Here is a 22,909-nt window from a genome sequence, read left to right on the forward strand (position 1 = left end):
ATTAGTATATCGTCAATAAAAACGATTACATACTTATTAAGCATAGGTCCGCATACCCGATTCATTAAATCCATAAACGCAGTTGGTGCGTTCGTTAGCCCAAAGGACATTACTAAAAATTCGTAATGTCCGTACCGTGTTCGAAACGCAGTCTTCGACACATCTTCTTCTCGTACACGCAGTTGGTGATAACCCGACCGCAGATCGATTTTCGAAAACCAACTTGCCCTTTGAAGCTGGTCAAATAGGTCATCAATTCTGGGCAACGGGTAACGATTCTTCACCATTAACTTGTTCAACTCTCGATAGTCGATGCACATTCGCATCCTCTTCTTCACGAATAATACGGGCGCTCCCCATGGTGAAACACTTGGTTTAATAAAACCCTTATCGAGCAACTCTTGAAGTTGCATCATCAGTTCTTTCATTTCGGTCAGGGCCAACCGATAAGGAGCTTTGGCTACTGGCTTTGCACCCGAATTAAGCTCTATTTTGAACTCTACTTCCCGTTCGGGCGGAAGCCCCGGTAAATCTTCCGGAAACACATCCGGATATTCGTTTACTACATTCACATCTTCAAGCTTTGGAACACCTCGATTGGTGTCAATCACATAAGATAGATACGCCTTACCTCCATTCTTCACATGTTTGACAGCTTTGATTATAGAACACAATTTCGACTTGATGACCCTTTCCCCTTGAACACTTACCCGTCCCCCCCCCCCTCCCCCGCGAGGTTACTACATGAATGACTTTCTTTTCGCATTGAATTTCAGCGTGGTTTTGGGCTAGCCAATCCATCCCTACAACTACCTTAAATTCACGCATGTACATCGGGACAAGATCTATACTAAATTCCTCATCTTCAATTAAAATCTTACAGTTTCTACAGATATCATGTAACATATAGCTTTTCTATTAGCAACTTCCACTTCTAAGGGTACTAACATCTTTTCAAGCTTAAACGATGGATGAACTAACAATTCATTAGAAGCGAATGACCTACTAGCCCCGGAGTCAAATAAAACATTCATAGGCGTAGAATTTACCAAAAATGTACCTGAAACAACATCCGGGCTAGTCTTAGCTTAATCCGCGGTTAACTGGAACATCCTCCCACGAGCCTTGGAAGACTCATCCTTCTTTCCATCTTTCTTTGCCCCTGATTGGAGTTTCGGACATTCTGCTCTAGTGTGCCCTTCTTGATGACAATTATAGCACGTCTTAGAATTTTCGGGGCACTTATAATACGGATGCCCCTCTTGCCCACATTTGTAGCACCCTTTCTTACCCAACAAACATTCGCCCGAATGATGCTTCCCGCATGTCTTGCAAGTCGGGATTCCGCTACCTGTCCTCCCTTTCTTGATCTGATCCTGGAATCTTGCCTTTTTCGATGGGCTTGGGTTGGTAGGCTTCTCGGCCACCCTTTTCTCTCCTCGTTCCACCTGCCTTCTTAACTCAATCTCCCTATCTCTTGCCCAGTCGATTAATTCATTCACTTGGAGGGATTTACGAACTCCCAATATTCAACCTTTAACATAGCTTGATAAAGTATAATTCTCAACCTCTCAGTCCCCGCTATCTCCCCACAAAATTTCACCTTCTCGAGGAACTTATTCGTTATTTTGTCAGTCGTTTCATCCTTTTGTCGAAGACGTAGGAAGTCTTCTTGAATCTTATCAAGTGCGGATTGTGGGCTATGATATTTCAGAAATGGCTCCTTGAACTCTTGCCATGTTAACGTTTGTACCTTGTCATCCCCCAATTCCTTCGAATGTACGTCCCACCAATCCTTTGCTTGGAGTTGTAGGAGGCCCGTAGCAAACATCACTTGATCCTCCACTTCACATCTACTTCTTACAAACACTACCATGGTGCTTGAAACCCATCTTTGACAAGCTATCGGGTCAATTTCCCCTTTGTACGGCAAAGGGTTACACGCCATGAATTCCTTGTACGTTGCACCTTCGAGTACTTTTCTTTGTTTGTAGTTCACTAATCATCTCCTTTAGTTCTTCCACCTTGGTCGTTACTAGAGTATCGACTACTCCCAATACTTGACCTTCCACCTCTTGAGCTAGTCGGGAATTACTAGCTTCAATCACTTTCTCTACTTCTCCTACAATCATTGCTCTCATTTCATTTCGGCGTGCTTCATCATCATCGTTTACATTCACCACATCAGCCATCTACATAAAACATTTATTATATTCATTAGGTTTCATTTCATACTTCCCATCATCACGTTTTAACATCATTTTATCATAACACGTTCCATTAATCATTCATACTGCATGCCTTATCGTTATTGACGATTGTATCGTATCATATCGATCGAATCCTTTAATCATAACAAATTTTCTTTCCCATCATTCACATGTACCTTTCCTTCATCATTTGATTATCAATTTTGCCTTAAATATTGTTCATAAAGTCTTTAAAATCAATTGGAACGAGTCCCGCATTCAAGATCGTCGAAACAAAAAAATATTAGGAGCAGATGGGACGCTCGCGTGGCGCGAGGGCCAAGCCACCCATCCGTCGCACGACGCCAGCAACGTCGCGCTACGCGACGGACATGGGGCTTCGGCGTGGCGTGGCACGAGCAACACATTTTGACAGAAGGTTCGTTTTCTTGCTGCTGTTGATGCCCAGCTCTGTGAATTCTCAAACTTAACTCTTAAAAACATCATATCTCAAGTTCTACAAGTCCGTTTTGCTAGATTCTTTTTCCTACGCGTCCGTAATTTAATTGCGGACCCGTTTAGCATATTCGTTAGCCGCATATCTCGGTTTAAGAACAAGTAACCCAGAAATCCCATTCTATTTCTAACTACAACATAATAAATTTTACAATTTACTTACTTGCGTAGTGCTTCGGAACGAACACACCTTCATACGAGCTTTTAGTTTGAGTTCAGGCATTTGACTCAAATACTTGAACCCCTCAAACCTCGGCTCTGATACCAACTTGTGGCGCCCAATTTTTACATTTGACAAATAACATAAACTTCATACAAATTTTTGGGAAAATTTTGACATGACCCATTCGTAAAGTAAACGTTTTCCTGCTTTTTAACGAAACAATTCAAGATACATTCTACGACACTTTTCAAAAGATGCTAAATTAAAAACCATACACAATTTACCCAAAACATTCAATCTAAGGTATCCAAAATAAAGTTTAAACTTCAAACTACTACGATCATCCTAAATACTAGTTTAACATTTCCTACACAAAAACGATTTAGACCCATTTCAAAAAATGTCTTGAACCGGAAGCGCATAAAAGTCGACATTGTGTGTGTTCGGTCCGGGTGCGCCACGATTAAGCATGGGATTTACCTATCATTCATAACAACAAAACGTTTGTTAGTTTGTAATACATAACAATTCAAACCCTTTAATTACCTAACATTATTCGACCCATTAACATGACATGTTACTTTACTAACACCATTACTTCCATTCGGAAACATCCAACATACCGCTTCCCGACTCATTTGTAATGAATCGCTACATACCATATCTTTCAATATACTTACATCATTTAACCCATTATGAACAAGTCGATTCCTAACATTTCAACAATCATTCCACTTATCATTCCAAACCGTTTAGACGGGTCATTCCATATTCGCTACATCATCCTTTTTTGAACATTTCTCATTATAAACTCATAGCATCTAATCAATCATGATTTATAATGGAAATTTACACTAAACTCATAGTACCAAATATTATTATTCATGAATCTACAAATAGAGTACATAAAGTTCATATGAACTTACCGCGATCTTGAGATGCTTGTGCCTTCGAGTGACTTGCGCCTTCTTCCTTCTTCGTGCCTATATGTCATAATCTCGTATTTTAGCTTTCATAAACCTTACTTTCCCAATCCTTATAGTACGTTATGGCGTCTACTAATCACATACATCATTATCATAAAGAAGTTGCATCAACTCAACAAGTATTCATGTAAAAACCATAACTAATCTCACTTAGGCATTTCGTCGAACACATTGTGTGCGTATCACTAGTTTAGCACAATGTGCAAGCATCTTAAACACAACTTCCATAGTTCTCTCATTGATTACATAAACATCCTACTATTTTGAAATCTACCATTCAAATCATGAGCACATAGTTCTAAATCAATTATACCTAACAATTTCACCAACATCAACCTAATTAGCATGTAGAATTTCACAAGTTCTTAACCATCTTTTGATATGCAAATGGGTTTTGCCCTAAATCATGCTCATATTCAAAATTTAACATCTATTGATGTCTAGACATTCATAGCAACCATTAATCATACTGAATTTCGTATTACATTCACGAATTACACAAAACCCACATAATCAAATATCATCAATTCATGAAATTTCACTTACTTGAGATCAAGAACACTTAAATAATCAGGATTTTTAGCTCATGCATTCGATTCTTCATTAATCTCGTTTTCAATTGATGGAATTTAGTGATTTAGGGTTTTGTGAGGGAAGGAGTTCCCCCCTTGGCTTCTCACGATCGCACACACCAGACAAGGTCTGGTTTCTCTTTTTTTTTTATGTTTTATAAAAATATTTACACATCTAGTCCCTCATCTTTTAATCCCTATTGACTTTGGTAATTTACCTTTTAACTTAAATCATCTTTCTTTTACTAACTTTTATTTTGACATAATTCTATATATTTTCCATTTTAACTTATTAAAACATCACTACACATTATACTTTTAGGACATACGAGAATTTGGGGTGTTACAACAAAGATACAAATTACCTTTTCATCAATGAAGATGAGATCCATCTTGTAACCCTGATTCCATTTTCGAATAATTCTCGCTTTCATGTTCCACATATCTTTCCCAGGATTCAAATCGTTAACAAAACTAAGATTGTTACTGTCAACTGATATTAACATGCTTCTAATTCGGAATTCGGATTGTGATTAAATTTCAAATTTCAAAATCAGAGAAGATGAAAGCGTGATGAAGTATGAAGAGGGAAATGAGAAGAAAAGCCTTATATAAGAAGGATGATTGACAAGAGTTTCTGAGTGACATGCATTAATTTCAAATTACTTATTCCTATGCATTTTTGAATTTGAATTTCCCGGTAATTAGCCTTAAACATCCGCTGATCTAAAATCATTATGGAGCATAACAACTGCTGCTAGATATTAAAGTAAAGTCACATATAAATGAGCAGATGTTTACTCTGGCAGAGGTTTGAATAGGATTTTAAATGATTTTATATATTAGGCTTTATGATGTAATAATGACATAAGAAAAGCCTTGTTGGACAGCCTCTCTAGCTGACACATTAGCTTTTCTTATATCATTGGGATTTCTCCTTTTATAGAAAGTATAGATAGATTGGGAGTTCTTTAGTCTTTACCAACCTCTACATGTTTTGGTCCTTCAAGAGAATCACAAGAATCTTCATTCCTTAGTACTTGATTCTTTTTTTTGTCATAAAAAACCTCAACACTGGAGTGGTGAGTTGTAGTTCTGTGAGACTTTATATATAAAGAACGTGTCCGTTGATTTTGAAAAGTAATACTTGATGGTGAAAATGGGTTTAAAGTATTTGGTGAGGAAGATTTTACAAGTCAGCCTAAAATTGAAAAAAAAAAAAAAAAAAACAACCCTCTCAATTTTAAGAGTCTTAAGATGTAATACCCAAATGGCCAAGACTTAAATAATAATAAAATTTAGTATGGATGCATTAAGATTGTTAAATAATATTCTTACAAAACATGATAAGTCAAAGTTTTGCTTATTTTTTAGTGGAAACAAATTTAGAAGAAAATTGTTTTGGTCAATGATGGGGACGGCCCACATCTATTTCTAGGTAGATATTTATATTTGATTTCTTATTTTTTAACCTCTATTTCTTGGTAGATATTTTTATTTGATTTCTTGTTTTTTAGGTAGATATTTTTATTTGATTTCTTATTTTTTAGTGGAAATAAATTTAGAAGAAACTTGTTTCGGTCAATGTTGGGGACGACCCACATCTATTTCTAGGTAGATGACCTCCAAGTATTGTAAGCTGACTATAATTCTTTAACATCGTCAATCGTCATAATCTCTTCACTCTCCATTTCAACTCCACTTTTATTTCATCAATAGTTATGTTCTTCGCTCGAGACGTCAAGGAGTTTGAACCCTCCACCTCCTCCATACAACGGTCACAACCATGCCGTCACTTCGAATTTTCTGAAATTCTGATAGCAACTGAGAACTTTGACGAATCATTAGTAATCGGGAGTGGAGGTTTCGGGAAAGTTTACAAAGGTAATGTAATATATGGATCAAGTCTTGTTGTTGCTGCCATTAAACGTTTGGATTCCATGTCCAATCAAGGGGCAACAGAGTTCTGGGCGGAAGTTGAAATGCTTTCAATGTTGCGTCACTTTAACCTTGTGTCATTATTTGGGTATTGTAATCATGAGAAAGAGATGATACTCGTGTATGAATATATGCCCAATGGAACACTTGATGATCATCTCCATAAACTCTGTTCCCCTCTTTCCTGGCTTCAGCGCCTAAACATATGCATAGGTGCTGGTCGTGGGTTACACTACCTGCACACTGGTACCGGAATCGATTCTGGTGTTATACATCGCGATGTAAAAAGTTCTAATATTTTATTACATGAAAGTTGGGCAGCTAAAATAGCTGACTTTGGGTTGTCAAAAGTAGGTCCAACGAATCAACCATCTACTTATGTCAATACACATGTTAAAGGCACTTTTGGATATTTGGATCCCAATTATTATGCAACTGGAAAGCTAACCAGGAAGTCTGATGTGTATGCTTTTGGGGTAGTGTTGTTGGAAGTGTTGTGTAGGAAGCGTGCGACGGATAGAAGTCTAGATGAGGGTTTAGTTACATGGGTTCAAGATTCTATCAAAGAAGGGAATTTAAAGCAAATAATTGATTCTGATATAAGGGGTGAAATCTCCCCAAAATGTTTGAAGGAATATGTTAAAATTACAGAGAGATGTTTGCACAACAGTCCAAAACAGCGACCTGCCATGGCTGAAGTTCTGTTTAGTCTTGAATCTGTGCTGGCTTTACAAGTGAAATTCAATAATTCGTTGCAATTTGCACACAGGACAATATTTAGTAGAATGGTTAACTTGCTTCCCTTCTCCTCCAATGAAGAAAACTCTGGTATATCTAACTACCTTTCATTTGTTTTGACATATCCGACTTTGCTAGAATATCAATGAAAATATGGAAATGTTATATCCTAACTTTAAAAAAAGATTATTAGAGATTGACAATCCTTACCTTAGTTGTTAGGACATAACTATTAGAATTTGAGAATCCTTAAGAAAAAAGAAATGCCATATACCTTTTAATACTGGTTTTTTTATATGAAATTGATGCTTGCTTGAGAAGTGTTAGGAGGCCATAGTTTTTTCTAGTGTATCAGACTGAGCATTAATTCTTTTAAAAAACTACTAGGTGTCTTAACATAAGTTTCATAATGTATTCTCTTTGGTTTCTTGTTATTAATTAACTGAAGGAGGTAACTTATGCTGAAACTATGTTAGAAGACTTGCCGCGTAGGAGGAAGTATGCTACAATATAGACGCCATATTTCCTAAAAGATTTACGTTTAAGATTGCTGTTTCCTATTAATCCTTCAAATTGATTCACAACATCAAATTGCATTTATGGGGCATAAGCATCTACACAATAATTAATTGTTGTTATAACATTCTGCTGGTACCTTTTATTGAAAAACTTAAACTTGCATTTATATTATCTGCGTATTCGTCTATTTCAGTTCATCGTGATTCAAATTTATCAAGCAATAGCAAAGGCAACAATATATTTCAAGTTGTGAATGAAGTTCCTGCAGATTTCCGAAGGCCAAACCCGAGTCTGAATGTATTTAAGTTTGCTGATTTAGAAAAAGCTACAAGAAAGTTTAGTCTAGATTTGCTATTGGGCGAGGGAGGATTTGGGAAGGTGTTCTTATGTTGGGTTGAGCCGAACACATTAGCCCCTTCAAAACAAGGTGTTGGAGTTGCAGTTGCTGTCAAAAGGCTCGATCACGAATCCCTTCAAGGACATGCTGAATGGATGGTAAGAATCACTAAATGTACATCAATTAATAACTATATTGAAGGCAATATAAACTTTCGTTTTGCTCTTTTTGATTTGTTCGTTTTAACGGTTTTGCCCCATTCATTTAAAAACATACATTTTCCTCCCTGGTCTATGAAGCTCATCACCATTTCACTCCCACCTCAAACGACATCCATTTCCAATGTTAACTAGAAGGGTATTTTGATAACTTTATAAATAAAAGTAAGGGCATTTAAGTCTTTTCAACTAATTAATTATGTATATGTAAGTAATTCTTTTATCTCTTTCTTTATCCCCATTCTCTCCAACGCTTTCCACACCAGCTTCCACCACCACTTGCCACTACCCCCTGCGTGAACCCGCCACCTTCCACAACCATATGCCGACCACCAACTACGTCAACCCACAACTAAATGAAAACCACCACCTGCCGACAACCATTCGCCACCTACGTGAACCCACCACCAAATCGAACCGCACCATTTATAGCCATCCACAACCGTTCGCTTACAACCATCCACAACTATTCGCCGACCACCACCTGCGTGAACCTACCACCAAATCGAACCCCACCACTTGCCGACCACCATCCATACTCATCCACAACCATTCACTGACAACCATCCACAACCATTCGCCGACCACTACCAGCATGAATCCAAACCCAAACCGAAAAACAGACAAACACCCAAACCAAGATCGAAACCCAAACCATATCGAAAAACAGACAAACACAACCATAAATCGAAACCCACCTCTAGTGAAACCCTCCTATCGTTTGCAGATCTAAACAAGAAAACCATAAAATCATGGCCAAGAACTATGTCATTTTAAAATAGATCAAATCTGGACGAAGTGGTCAGGCGACGGTGACGGTTCGTGATTTTGGACATGTTTTGGTGGTCGGCGACACTAGTTTAGGTGGTTTCAGTGATTTGTAAGGGAAAAGGGTGGTGGTCAACAGGTGGTGTTGGTCAATTGCCGATGGTGGTGGTGGCTAGTGGTAGAGAAGGTAGAGGGAGGGGGGATAGTTGAGAGAGAAGTGATTTTTCTTATATTAGGGTGTAAGGGGTGCTCACCTAAGAGGTGAGTCCCCTCTCTTACGCCCAACCAATCCTCGTGTGCCACGTCAACTCCCCTCTTAAACTCCCCTAACACCCTAAATTGATGGCGGCACTCCCCTCTTAGGTGAATTGTTTTTTTTTTTTTAAAAAAAAAGAAAAAAAAGAAAAGCATTGATTGGTCCCCTCTCCCTCTCTCCTCTCTCTCTCCTCCCTCTCTCTTCGGTGCCTCCACCCCCAACTTCTTCCCCGATTTCATCCCCCGCCTTAATGGCGGTACCCCCCATTTTGGCAAAACCGTTCCCCGCTTAAGCTTCCCGAAGGCGCCCCGAACGCCCTTATGTGATATATAATAATATATATGTATTAAATGTTTCTTTTTTACTGTTAATATCATTAAAAAAAACAAAAAAAGGATTTCAGAAATTTATAATAAATAACTAAACACTTATCTGCAAAGTTACCAAAGCCAATGATGTCTAGCCCAGCTGGACGGAGGTGTGAGGGTTTTCCCCATAGGCTCGGGTTCGATTCCGGTCTGTGGCGGTTTCCCGCACAGGATTGTGGGGGGGGTCAGTCCCAGCTTGGAACTCCCGGTCAGACCAACTGGCCAAGTGTGGGATTCGATCCCGGGTCTTCTCGTTTGAGCCTTGTGTCGTTTACCAGCTGATCTACACCTTCCAAAAAAATCTCCAAAGTTACCAAAATGCCCTTCTAGTTAATAGTGGAAATGGACGCCAGGCGGGGAGCAAAGTGGTGATAAGTTAGAAAAATCAGGGAGGAAAATGTCCGTTTCTAAATAATCGGGACAAAACCGTTAAAACTACCAAACCACAGGGAGCAAAACGAAAGTTAACTCTTTAAAAGTTTGACAAAAGAAAGTAATACTCTAAATACTATAGTTCTAGCGAGTACCTTAACTTATACAACTCGTGTAAGTATGCCGAACATTCGTAGTCTGATAGGTTTGTTCTAGTAAATTGATGTGTTAATACAAAACCAATCTATTGTTTTGATGTTATTTTGGTTTAAGCCAATGTTATCCAATGTTGAAGTGATGCATTTCCCTCCTAAAATTGTAAGTTTCATCAATTTGCTGGCTTCTTTTTCCAATTAGATGTGAGATTGGAGACCTAATTAGATTGTGGCTATTAGATTGGTGAGAGACAAACACATTTAAAAAATATTATGGTTCAGCAGCTATGGAATCTGTTTTTGCTAAATGTAACTTAAAAATTTATGAATACAGGCAGAGGTGAACTTTTTAGGATATATGGCTCATCCAAATATCATTAAACTCTTGGGATACTGCATGGATGAACCTGAGCGCTTGCTTGTTTACGAGTACATGCCAAATAAAAGTTTGGATCGCTTTTTATTCACAGGTAAACTGTATTAGGATATCTTTACGAATCATCATTTATGTATTTTAATTTGATGTTCTTGATTGTTGAGTTATTGCAATAACGCGGCTATGTAAGATGAATAATTTTGCAGATACCCCTAATACTGCGGTGCCACTGTCTTGGCGAACACGACTTTTGATAATGATAGGAGTTGCCCGTGGGTTGACATATTTGCATTCTGCAAATGTCATATACCGTGATCTAAAACCCGCTAATATATTACTGGATGGAGTATGTACTCACAAGCTACCATTTGAGATTTGCTTTTTTATATCATCAAATTACTAAATCATTTTGAAACTCTTTTCTATTCCAGGATTTTAATGCAAAACTAGCTGATTTTGGACTTGCTAGACGTGGTCCTGAAACCGAGGGAACTCATGTTAGTACATGTGTGGTGGGAACCTATGGTTATGCAGCCCCGGAGTATGTCCAGACTGGTATGTTTCTATATAATGAAGTGAACTAAATCAACTAATCAATAAGAATGTGCATTCAAAAATATTTAAGCAAACATGGTGCTTGCCACCTTTTCTCTAATATTTTATTTTTACAAAAACTTGCCACCTTTTCTTATATTTTATTTTTACAAAAACATTTGTTTGGTTTTCATTGAAAAACCAAGTTTATGTTTTTATAGGTCAATCCTCCATTTTGAAACCTGTTGGTCAAAGACAATGTTTATAAACTTTGAAAGTCATATTTTGGTGATAGTCAACAACCTTCAATTTTCTAGGTCGTTTGAATATAAAGAGCGACGTTTATGGTTTCGGAGTGGTTATGTTGGAAAGTATAACAGGCCAAAGGGCAATAGATCGTAATAATCAGCCTCAGAACTTGGTGGAATGTGTTACTCAGATCAAATCAGATAAAAGAAAGCTAAAGAAAATAATGGATCCACGTCTTGAAGACAAGTACCCCTTAAAAGGTACCTCTGAATGCTTTGAACTTGCATTAAGATGCGTTGTACACAACCCCAAGGATAGGCCTTCAAGTGAACAAGTTTTACAGAGTTTGGAACAAATACATGCCCTTTACAAGTAACCTTGAACTTATTGTTAAGCGCGGTGTACTGGTATGAGCAGTGACGGAGCAAGGATTTTTTTTTTTTCAATGGGGTCATCTTTCTTCGGTGTTCAAATTTTCATAACAGAAAGTTAGAATTTTCGGGTGAGTGCGGGGCGACCAAGTAGTTCTTGAACCCATATACCATCAAAAGTGCCTTAATGATTCAAGTAAGTTGGATTTTTAAAATTTATTTTTCATAACTTTGTTGTTGATGGTGTTTATTTTTGTTAATGAATTCAGAAGATTTGATTTGGAGTAACGTCAACACTGTTGTAGACATTGGATTCATCGACAAAAAACAACATAAAAGAATACATTATTTTCACATTTAGAATTTATAAACCCATTGACTTTTACTTAAATATGGAGAGTTACCAAAACTACCAATGCTTAACATAAACCCTTGACTTTTACTTAGTGATTTGTACAGAGAAGCTACGGAGGGACACTTGCACTTGCATAGCATAACTAAAACAAACAAGTTACAAAAAAATGTCTGTTAGTGGGAAAATTAATTAATAAAAACACATCAAACCTAAGACTTCTGATTTAAGATTGAAGGGATTTGCCACCACAACAAGCTTGAATTTCATACCATGGGGTTTTTAAAATATTTTTATGTGGTCCTTTAAAAAATTTATATATCGTTTCTATTACTTTTTAAAAAAAGATTGGAGTCCTTGGACCCCGACCCACTAAGTGTGGGTCCGCCCCTGTGTGTGAGAATTGTTGTAAACTACTCACCACATATAATGTCTCTAATCATTATAAATTAAAAATAATTTAAAATGATATTCGTGATAGTTATGAAATAATTAGGTAAATTCTAAAATTCATATAAAAGTAACTAGCTGCATTTAAGTAACTTATTTCAAAACGACAATAGTTTGGTGGATTGAATGAGATCAAAGTTTGGTGTCCATCCCATCATTCGGTTTGAAACAGAAATCTGAATCTAAACGAACTTAGTTAGTTCAAAATCAAACCGAGACCGAATTCGATTTTTGGTTTTACTCGACGTATTAAACTGAATAACTTCTTTTTGTTTGCTTTATAGTTTTGTTATTGTCTTTTAATCTTTAAATCTTTTTATTTGTGTGACTAAATTGGGTTGGGCTAAATAAGAGTGAGCTAAAATTGTAAATGGATTGGGGTGAAATTAATGTAAAACTTAGAGAATTATTATCTGTAATCTGGGTTATTTAACTCAACTTTTGTGAAACCCGAAACCAATTCAGTATGTTTTTAATCGGTTTGGGTTCGATTTGATTTTTGATTTAACTAGTGTCGGTTTCAAACCAAATAATTAACACGTAGATGACCCGGCTATAAAAAGGAGAGGGCCTTGATACTTATGGCTCTAATGGAAGCTGTCGTCAATAGATGGGACAAAGGAATATTGACATGGACGTGTTGGAAGGGAAGTCAAAAGTCAATAGTGAAGTTTGGCATGTAGTTGATCAAAATATGGCGTAATTGGATGATCAAAGGATGTCTTCGATCAGGGAAGGATTCCGTTCTGGTGAATGGCTCGCCTACGGGAGAGTTCAAATTTAAAAGAGGTCTAACACAAGGGGACCCGATGTCCTGTTTTTATTTATTTTGGCCCTTGAGGCCCTTGACATGTTCATAAAGGAAGCAGTGAGTTTGGGTTTATTTGAAGGGATTAAGTTGGGTCGGCCCTGGGAATTCATGTACCCAGTTCGAGTTTGAAAAAACATGTCCTTAGGCTTTAACGAAATTGGGTATTGGGCTCAATAAAGGTATAAATCTAATGCCAATGGGCTAATAACTAATCTAAACCATAAAAATAGTTTTGTAAATGGGCCTATGTTGGTGTTTGTATGGGTATACCCCATTAATTTATTTATTTTTACATATACATATCCGAGTTTTTTTAAAAAAATAGCTTGTCCTTCGAAATATCGGGTCCTGGCCGGTGGTCCTCCCCGCCCACCTTCAGGGCCGGCCATGGATTAAGATACCAAACAATAGCTCGATAGTCTCGCACTTATTACGGAGACGATGTGATAGTTCTCGGGGAATGGTCGGAAGCTAATGCGCTTAATATGAATCCTTGTTTAGATGTTTTTACTTGGTGTCGGGGCTCAAGGTTAATCTCTCAAAGAGTCGTTTGTTTGGAGAAGGTGTAGATGACGAGGAGGTTGACCGGGTCGTGAATCGGATTCATTGTGAAGTCGGTGTATTCCCATTCCATTATTTGGGTATCCCTGTTGGGGCTAATATGAAGCGGGTCAAGTTTTGGAATCCAGTTATTGATAAATTCAATAAAAAGTTGGCTTGGAAAGCTAAGAGCTTCTCTTTTGCCAATCAATCACTCTCGCAAAGGCGGTGTTGTGTCACCACTATTATGCGGTAAAATTGTAGAACCACCATAAAACGAACATGTGACCCAAGTAGGCGACGCCACACACCATACCCAATCCTGATTACCCTCGAGGAAGGAATTTAATGTCAAGGGAAGGGCAGTTTATACGGGCCCAATTCAGACCATAGCTGCAGAAATGAGCCGGCCCAAAAGAAATGCATTGAAGCCCATTTGTTATCGAGAAGTCTAAAAGAAGCCCATGGTCAATAAGTCTAGCATGTGTTAGTGGGTCCAATAAAGTGCATGCATGTGCCATGTAGCACTAGATGTTGCGTTTTCCATTTCATTCAAGTTATAACTTATAACTAGGGTTTTGATTATTTTAACCGAAGATAATCGTCTACAAATAAAAGACTCATTGGTAATATTTGATTCGACTAGTTAATTGATATATGATTATTTTGGGTTTATTTAAACATTTTTAAGAATCTACGTAAAATTTCTTTCATCCGCCTTGTGTGGCATGTAACAATTTGTAATTTTGTCGTGTCATATGTTATATATATATCCTCAAGATATCGCAGATGGATTTGATGTATATGTCTTTGATTGTGCAACATCGTACATTAAGATAAATGATAAATTTTGTTGTCGAATTCATTTCGGTCTACAACACTCACTTTGTATGGGCCTATGTAACTTCCTTGGTCTAATTCCTTGATTTGTTCATGTTACTTTCTAGTCCTATAGGATTTTTAACAAATCCTTCATCATAACTTTTGGGTCGTTTTGGTTCATGTTAGATCAATTTTTGTCAAAATTTTAGGGGTTTTTTTACCAACCTCTACATGTTTTGGTCCTTCAAGAGAATCACAAGAATCTTCATTCCTTAATACTTGATGCTTTTTTTTTCATAAAAAACCTCAAAATAGTTCTGTGGGAGTTTATATATAAAGAACACGTGTCATTATATACTATTAATTTATATTTATATACTATTAATTTGAAACATTTATGTGTATGTTTGGTTGTAAGTTGTGCTTAAATACTTGTACCTTAATCAAATATAGGTTGTAAGTTGTGCTTAAGTGGTTGTACCTTAATCATATAATAATAGTTCCATTACCTTACCAAATTCAATATGTTTTGTATGCATGTATGGTTGCAAATTGTGCTTAAGTGGTTGTATCCTAATCAAATAATGGTTTCACTATCTTACCGTATTCAACCGGTTTGATCCATTCAAAGTTGTATTGTTTTATTTGTAAATTATTATTATTTATAATAATCTAATTAATTTAGCCAAAATCTTGTATAAATATAATTTGCAACATATTGATGCAATGGTTGTTGTAATGTATGCATTATGGTTTGTATAGTGGTAATGATATATATTATATATATCTATGGAACCCATTAAGTCTAACTGCTTTTTGAGTTAATCATGACCATTCAAACTCTCTAACTTTTAATCCTGATCGTTTAAATTCACATTTTTCTTCTAGAAGGAGCAGTTTGCAGAGGTTATACAATGCAGTTGTATACTGCTTATGTTTTAACCTCTCTTCTAACTCACCCCACGTTCTTCAACCACCACAGCCCCATTTTAATAAAACCCTTACAATCCGCAGTTCATCTTGCCATTCCAAAAGAAATAAGATCCGCAATTCATCTTATCATGGTATACTCATCCATAGAAACCATCGTCCTAATTTGAGAATTTAAGGTGCAATCAAGGTTCGAGAGGCCTGGTCAATCGGAGCTATCATCATCAACCTTGGTCGACTAAAGGGTGGATTTGTGCGATAAACCGTGGATTTGTGCGACAAGTTTTCCTTCGTTGATTCTCATTACTAGAGAACCAGGTAATCATTTTATACTTGGTTTCATCACATAATCACCCTTTTAAGCAATTTCATGATGATAATAACACAAAGCTGGCACTAGCTTTGGCCCGAAATTTCAAGGGCCCTAAATTTTCGGTAATTAGGGTTTTTTTAATAATCGATGTTTTGTACAGATGCAAAAGAATGATGCCAATGGATGAAGAAATTGAGGAATCACCAACCTTCCTCTCAATTGGATGAACTTATTCCGGATCCTCTAAGGTATGGTTATTTTCGGCTTCATGTTTGCTACTAAACCTAGAATCCAATTCAAGGTGTTTCTTGATTTTGTTAGTTTCCAATCGTTATTGTCGTATCAGCCCATTTGTAGATAATGATGGCGATGAGAGACGGTTTCCTGCTCTTCTCATCTGGTATGTGCTTCTGTCATGTCTTATTCTTCTTTCGATCTTTCGATCTGATCATATTATTATATACCTATAATATGTTTATGATATCTGTGTTCCCACCTATCCCCATATCATATGAAATTGATTTTTGCCCTAAATCTTTGATTGTTTAACTACTACGTGGAATCTATAATTATATTTTTGTTGAGATCTATAAAGATATAAAGTTTCTTTAATTTGAGATTTCAAGTTCTTTATTTGATCATAATTGATTAAAAATCTTTATCTTGTAGCAGAACTTGGAAATCTTCGGGTATGTTTGTGAAAGGATGATATCCTGCAAAAACTAAGGTATTAATTAATGTTAAAAACATCAATATTTTATGATTTCTTATGTTTAGTGTTGCTTTGAAAAACATAAAGATTTGTGCTTTCTACTAAAAACGGTAAGTAGGCGGGTTGAGTAACTCTTGCAACATGAATTTTATTTGTTCTGTTACAACAGGCTAGGTTTAACCCGTTAACACATTTTAGTCTATTTATTGATTTTTGTGTTAGTTATGATTTTAAAGCTATTGTTAACCACTAATCTATTTTTAAATTGATATCAATATAATTAAGACTGCTTTCAACCCATTTGACCCGCTTCATTTTGCTCCCAAAACATCAATATATGTACTTTCTCATGGCCACTAATAGAAATTATAAAAATCATTGCGTTAGCTATTGTTCACAACATAGCTAGCTGTCGTTTTTCTTAGAAAAATAACCGTTTTGGGATGATCATGAACGTCCAAATCAAGTGGTTACAGGAATAACTAGATGGAGGGTTTTTTTTAGCAGAGCAGTTTGGATTTTACATATATAAAAATACTAGCCCATGTTCTCGCATGAAGTTAAAAATCTACAATCAGTTCACGGGTCAGTTTTTTAACTACTTACAATCAGTTTTAGTCTACAATCAATTGCACATTAAATATCTACCCTTTTCTCGCAAGAAGTTACCGGGTCAGTTTTTTAACTGCTTTTGCAGTTCATGGAAGTTTTTGGCGGTTTAGCTAGATCTCCGCTTTTTACCCTCCCGTGTTCCCTGTAAAGTCAGTAACCTCCACCTACAACCTCTGATATCCCTCCCACGTTCCCCATTATAAAACCTCACCGCCACCATCGCTCTCCTTGAAACGTCCGGACAACAAAAAGTTGATCTCCGCTTCCCCTCTTCTAGGCTCCTTCTTAGCCATCACTATCGTCATCAACTCCTTCTCAGTGACTTGCAAAATTGCAGTGTCAGTTCTTTGTTTCAACTTAACTGATTTGAATTCGGATATATGTGTCTTATGTCCCTTTATTAACCTTCTAATTTTCTTAAATGAAATTTGATTTTAATTGTTAAAAATCTACTGATTCTACCCTTTAATGCAGGCCAGAGGACATGCGACTCGAGATCTTTCGGACAATTTGGTCCTTTGAAGGGCAGTTACTCGCAGGTGAGTACCTGATAAATGTTGATGTCACTCTTTAATTTCATATTGTATTTCTTAATTATGTGCTGTATAAGTATAAAAACTTTAGTTATTAGGATTGACATAAAGCTCTTAATATATCCTTTTTATGGGATGGTCTATAAAGAAAGAGCTGGTATTGTGATATCTCTGTATGTTAGTTGCTTCTATGTTCCCTTTGGTCAATTCTTATTGTGGACCACTAGATTCGTTAAGACAAAGGTTAGTGTTACACCTTTTGTTTTGTGGAAACTGTTCCATTCAAGATGATTGCAACATTTACCTTACTCAAAACGACATACCTATTACTCTGCTTTGGAATTACATGGATTCAGCCTGCTTGCTTTATTAGGGTTAGTGTTACATTTATTTGCGAATGAAAGAGGTGGCAAGATGGGTCTGTTGAACTCGCACATAAGTTCCTGGACATATTTGTGCGTGGTAAATATTTTCAACTTATAAGAAATGACTTTCTTGCACTTTTTATTATCATTAGTTTTTCTTTTAGTGTTACTATAGGTCATTTTAACTTTTCTTTTCATATGCTTATATGTTGCGGGCGTGCAAATATGGCACTTGATGATGATGAAAAATAATAAGGTTTAGCTGCTTGCTCTGCCACCGTTCTGAGATTTTCGTTGGTAGGCTTCCTAAGGATGTGGTTGAGGGAGATTTGAGTGAATTTTGTGAACCTTTTCGGGAAGTTGTTGAGGTCAGCTCTAATGATAATTTTTTAATGAGAAATAGTCTACTGACTTTTGTTTGGTTTGTATTAATTAGTCACCTCTAACTAATAATAACTAGTGATTTTTCCCCGCGCTTCGTGGTGGGAATTCGCTTGGTATCTGTTCGGTTCGTTATGTTATGGTATTGACACTTGCTATAGTAAACCAAAAAAAATCTTACATCAATCGAAAACAATAAAAAAATTATCGATACCAGCTAGGGGTGTTCATCGAATCGAATATCAAATTTTCGAATTATTCGAATCAAATTATTCGAATAATTTTTATTTTTCTTTGAATTCGTATTCGATTAAAACTTACCGAATTCGATTCAAATTCGTATTCGAATAAAAAACCCAATTCGTATTCGCTTCGTATTCGATTAAAAATTCGAATTCGAATCGAATTCGAATAAATTCGATTTAATTCAGATTCTGTATAAACATGTAAAAACTATCAAAATGAAACATAAATTTTAAAGCATCAATAAGCACGATATCACATTATAAAGTTCCAAATAAAGTATTAGAAGTCTAAAATTCAAAACGAGAAGTCGAATAACCACACCACACTAAAAGTTAATATTTGTGGGGTTATAAATCTACTGATAGATTTATTACTTAGGTTTTAGTTATGGACTTATGGGCCATGTAGTGGGTTTGGTAATATGTAATTTTAAAAATTGAAAATAGTTTATAGTATAACTTAATAAAAAAGTTATATATGCATTATATTTAAAAATCATAAATAAAAATGTATAGTTTTTATTCGAATTTCGAATCGAATCGAATTTGAAATTATAAATTCGTATTCGATTCGTATTCAATTTACTTGACTCAAATTGAATCGAATTCGAATTCAAATTATTTTAATCGAAACGAATTCTTGATAATCGGATCGAATTTAAACGAATTTCGAATTTTTCGAATTCGAAACGAATTCTGAACACCCCTAATACCAGCATCGTTGTTGTTTAGTTGATATTGGTTCGGTTGGTTTGTGTTCTATGTTTTTTGTTTCAAAATTTCCATATAAACTTTATCGAAAACGATTATTGCGCTGCTATTGTACAAATCTGGACATAACCCGACTAATTTGTATCAGTACAGGTATTTATTTTTATTATTTTAGCTTTCGATAAATTAAGATCATATCGCTACCATACCGTACCGAACAACTTCGGTACCAGTATGTATTAATCTTTATGGTTTTTTGTTTGATAACAAATATCATGTCGCTACCGTAGTGAACAGAACCAAAACCGAATAAACAACGTAAGTTTACTATTGGTATTTATTTTTATTGTTTTTTTTTTCTTTTGATAAACTAACATCGAATCGCTAGGGTATATTCATATTTATGGTTTCCGGTTTCAAAAAAAAAATATTATACAACTTTATCTGTGACGATAATTGAATATCGGTACTAGTACCGTCATAATTTGAACCGATCAAACCGTTTGAACAACATCGGTGTCGGTACCAGCTACCTTTTTTATCATTTTGGTTAATGTAAAACACATGTTGATTTCTATACAGAGTGCATGAATATACCGGTACTGTACCATCACAATGCGCCAGTGAATAACTTGGAATGTTAAAAAAAAACATAAATGCATATTTAGAATATCTTTTAAAAAGTGAAGGAACGTATGTTATAATAATAAAAAACAAATTAAATGCTAATATAATACTACTAATGAAAAATAACAAAACAATTACATGCGAATTATTAATTACTATTTATTATTGAAAAATCAAATTAATTATAGATAAAATACTCTTAAAAATAAAAATAAATGTATAAAAACTTAAATGCCAAATATAAGAAACAAATACCTAAGACTTTCAAATACTATTTATTAGTAAAAATAAAATAAATAATTGATAAAATATTATTAAAATAAAAATAAATACTTAAAAATTTTCAATTACTATTCATGAAGTATAATCTATACATATAATAAAAGAAACCATGTTAGGGACACATGACGTTCTATTAGTCAGTCTTAATTATTTTTTCTAAATATTTATTATGGAAAATCAATCAATTATTGATAATATTAAATTTAAAACTAGGTTAGAACCCCGTGTATCACACGGGTTGAATAAATAAATACTATCGTAAGCAAATAACTTTAAAAAATATAATATTGTTAATTTGTTGCTTATAGTTATATTTTGTTGGAACGGTTGCTTATAATTATTATGAGATTGATACACAAAGCAGATTAGTAGTTTGTTACTAAATATAAGTGAGTGATACGTAACATTCTTTGAAAACATGTATAGGCTATAGGGTGTGGTTATGATTCTCATGACCACCATGACCCGCCACGTTAGTGTCATGTCACGCACCTGTAATCCACCATCCAAAACCACTACTCTAACCTTACAGAATATGATGCTGAAATTATGCTAAGAATTTTGTTTTCTAGAATTGACAACCGAGAATGCGTGTCGTATTTACCAGGCGTTTTCTTGATAATTCTTTCCCGATTTGTAGACCGAGTTCAAGACAACCGATAATTCTTTGTTGCAAATGTAAAGGCTGTTTTCAGCAAGTTTTAAACATTAAGGCTAGAACCTGCAAATTTGAGAAAACATAAAGGACGTTTTGTGTAATTTACTCTTTATTTTAATTTATCTTTTTCTAAAGAAAAAAAGAAATGATTTCTTGAAAAAATGGAAAGGAGGACCATGGTTGCTATAGCGAATTATGTTTTTAAGTGGCGAATCATGTCCCAATCATTACCCTCATACCCTTTAGCCTTACAAAAGTGGAATATCATTTAATTAATTATTTGAAATCATTTATTAATTGATTTTTTATAATTGATAAAAAAAGTAAAAAAAATAAATAATTTCTTTTAGGTTAGAAGTTAGATATGCTATGGACGATATATATAAATAATATTTGAATTCATTAGAAGTTACATAAGGATGATATCTATAAATAATATTTGAATTCATGAATAATTAAAGTATATCACGTTATCAACTATTTTAGAGAAAAAAAAATAGGAAAATAATTATGAGAATGCATAGAAATACGACATGTGTCCTATAAATGGTTTCTTTTATTATATAGTATAGATTTATAGAAGAGATATTAATGATAAAGACAAAGATAACTGATAATAATATATTAATTATTATAATCCTATATTAATTATTAAAATCTAAAAATATATTAGCGTTTTAAATATTTATAAAGATAATGATTTTATTTAATTGGTAGTATTAATTGTTTTTATATTTTGATGATAAGGATAAGGATAACTGATAATCACATATTAAAACAAAAATATTTAATTTAATCAACTGTTTCGTTAAAAGGATTTATTCAATACATGTAGAATATATATATTTTTATATATGGTATTTTTAGAATCATATTTCTAATAAAGGATCTCATTATCCCGTTTTACACTCCAATTAAATAATAAAATTAAATCATAATATCTAGCTTATCTCTTGTATATTTAATTATTTTTTACTAAAATATTTCTTTTGTTTTTTTCTGCTGATTATCCAACATCAGGTAATACGTAAGTTTCTAACCTAATAATAAATAAAACAACAAAGTAAAATGTTATAAACCTTGTAATGCACAACTCTCTAACCTAATAAAAAATAAAGTGAGATGTTACAATAAGTAAATAGTATCTCAAAGTTTCTTTTGTTAGAAAACACATCTTGATAACTAAATGTTTTAACAGATTACATTATTCGTGTAAGACACGTGTTTATTCAAATCGTGCAATACACGAGTTTTTAAAAGATGTAACTATTTTATTGCTTAGTATATAAAATTAGATTTATTCAACCTGTGTAATACACGAAGTTCTAACCTAGTATAATATACTACAAAATCAAAGAGTAAAAATAGAAATGAAGGATTATGTCAGTCCATTACCTCATAGAAATGAAGGATTATGTCAGTCCATTACCTCATATACTACAAAAACAAATCTGATTACATTAAAGAATTGTAATTTTAATTATTTTGTCATATTGCCGTCTAGAGATTAGCAAGGAACATTAATGGATGGACCTATCCCTTCTACAATATCTCTGTTGACAAATCTAGAGGAGGTGTGAGTTCACTTAATTTGTATCGTCTTCATTTATTTATAAGTCGATGGTTTTAGATTCGAGCATATATCTCACTTTATGTTTGTATGATGGTTCTTAGGATGATAACCTATTTCACTGGACCAAGTTCAAGCTTTCATGTACAAGGGTGTTGCAAAAATGTACATATTCTAATCAGTTTAAGTTTACACTTTCTTTTGATGCTTAAATGCTGAAGTCATGTATTTAGAATTACCTTGATGATGCATCTTTTGGAAATTTTGTATGTTTTAAATGTAAGTTGGTCGCTTTATCCAAACTGACCTATATGGAATTTTGTATCTTTTAAATGCAACTTGGTTGTTTTATCCAAACGGACCCGTGTTA

At 34.8% G+C, this 22,909-nt stretch overlaps 2 protein-coding genes and 1 long non-coding RNA gene across 7 annotated transcripts; 2 read left to right on the plus strand and 1 right to left on the minus strand.

Annotated features, from left to right (window-relative positions):
• Positions 1-1,088: 1,088 nt before the first annotated feature.
• LOC110932842 lies at positions 1,089-1,876 on the minus strand. The gene is made up of 2 exons (XM_022176098.1): positions 1,569-1,876; positions 1,089-1,476 (listed from the first exon to the last, which is right to left on the minus strand). The coding sequence occupies exons 1-2, from the start codon at positions 1,874-1,876 to the stop codon at positions 1,089-1,091; spliced, it is 696 nt and encodes a 231-aa protein (XP_022031790.1).
• Positions 1,877-6,083: 4,207 nt separating this feature from the next.
• Positions 6,084-11,938, plus strand: LOC110935664 (probable receptor-like serine/threonine-protein kinase At4g34500). Its single transcript, XM_022178038.2, has 6 exons — positions 6,084-7,192; positions 7,815-8,116; positions 10,430-10,565; positions 10,678-10,817; positions 10,903-11,026; positions 11,323-11,938. Exons 1-6 carry the CDS (start codon positions 6,148-6,150, stop codon positions 11,628-11,630), a joined length of 2,055 nt encoding a protein of 684 aa, XP_022033730.1. The 5' UTR covers positions 6,084-6,147; the 3' UTR covers positions 11,631-11,938.
• Positions 11,939-15,520: 3,582 nt separating this feature from the next.
• On the plus strand, positions 15,521-22,841 carry LOC110935663. Of its 5 annotated transcripts, none has more exons than XR_002589302.2 (8): positions 15,525-15,848; positions 16,004-16,091; positions 16,165-16,243; positions 16,516-16,570; positions 17,642-18,162; positions 18,322-18,433; positions 22,474-22,543; positions 22,644-22,841. It is a non-coding gene; the product is annotated as an uncharacterized LOC110935663 (long non-coding RNA). The 5 variants fall into 5 exon arrangements; XR_002589303.2 differs by having other exon boundaries at positions 16,190-16,243; XR_002589304.2 differs by having other exon boundaries at positions 15,529-15,848; positions 17,642-17,706.
• Positions 22,842-22,909: the final 68 nt, after the last annotated feature.

Source organism: Helianthus annuus, chromosome 4, assembly GCF_002127325.2.
Source record: "Helianthus annuus cultivar XRQ/B chromosome 4, HanXRQr2.0-SUNRISE, whole genome shotgun sequence".
Lineage (NCBI taxonomy): Eukaryota > Viridiplantae > Streptophyta > Magnoliopsida > Asterales > Asteraceae > Helianthus > Helianthus annuus.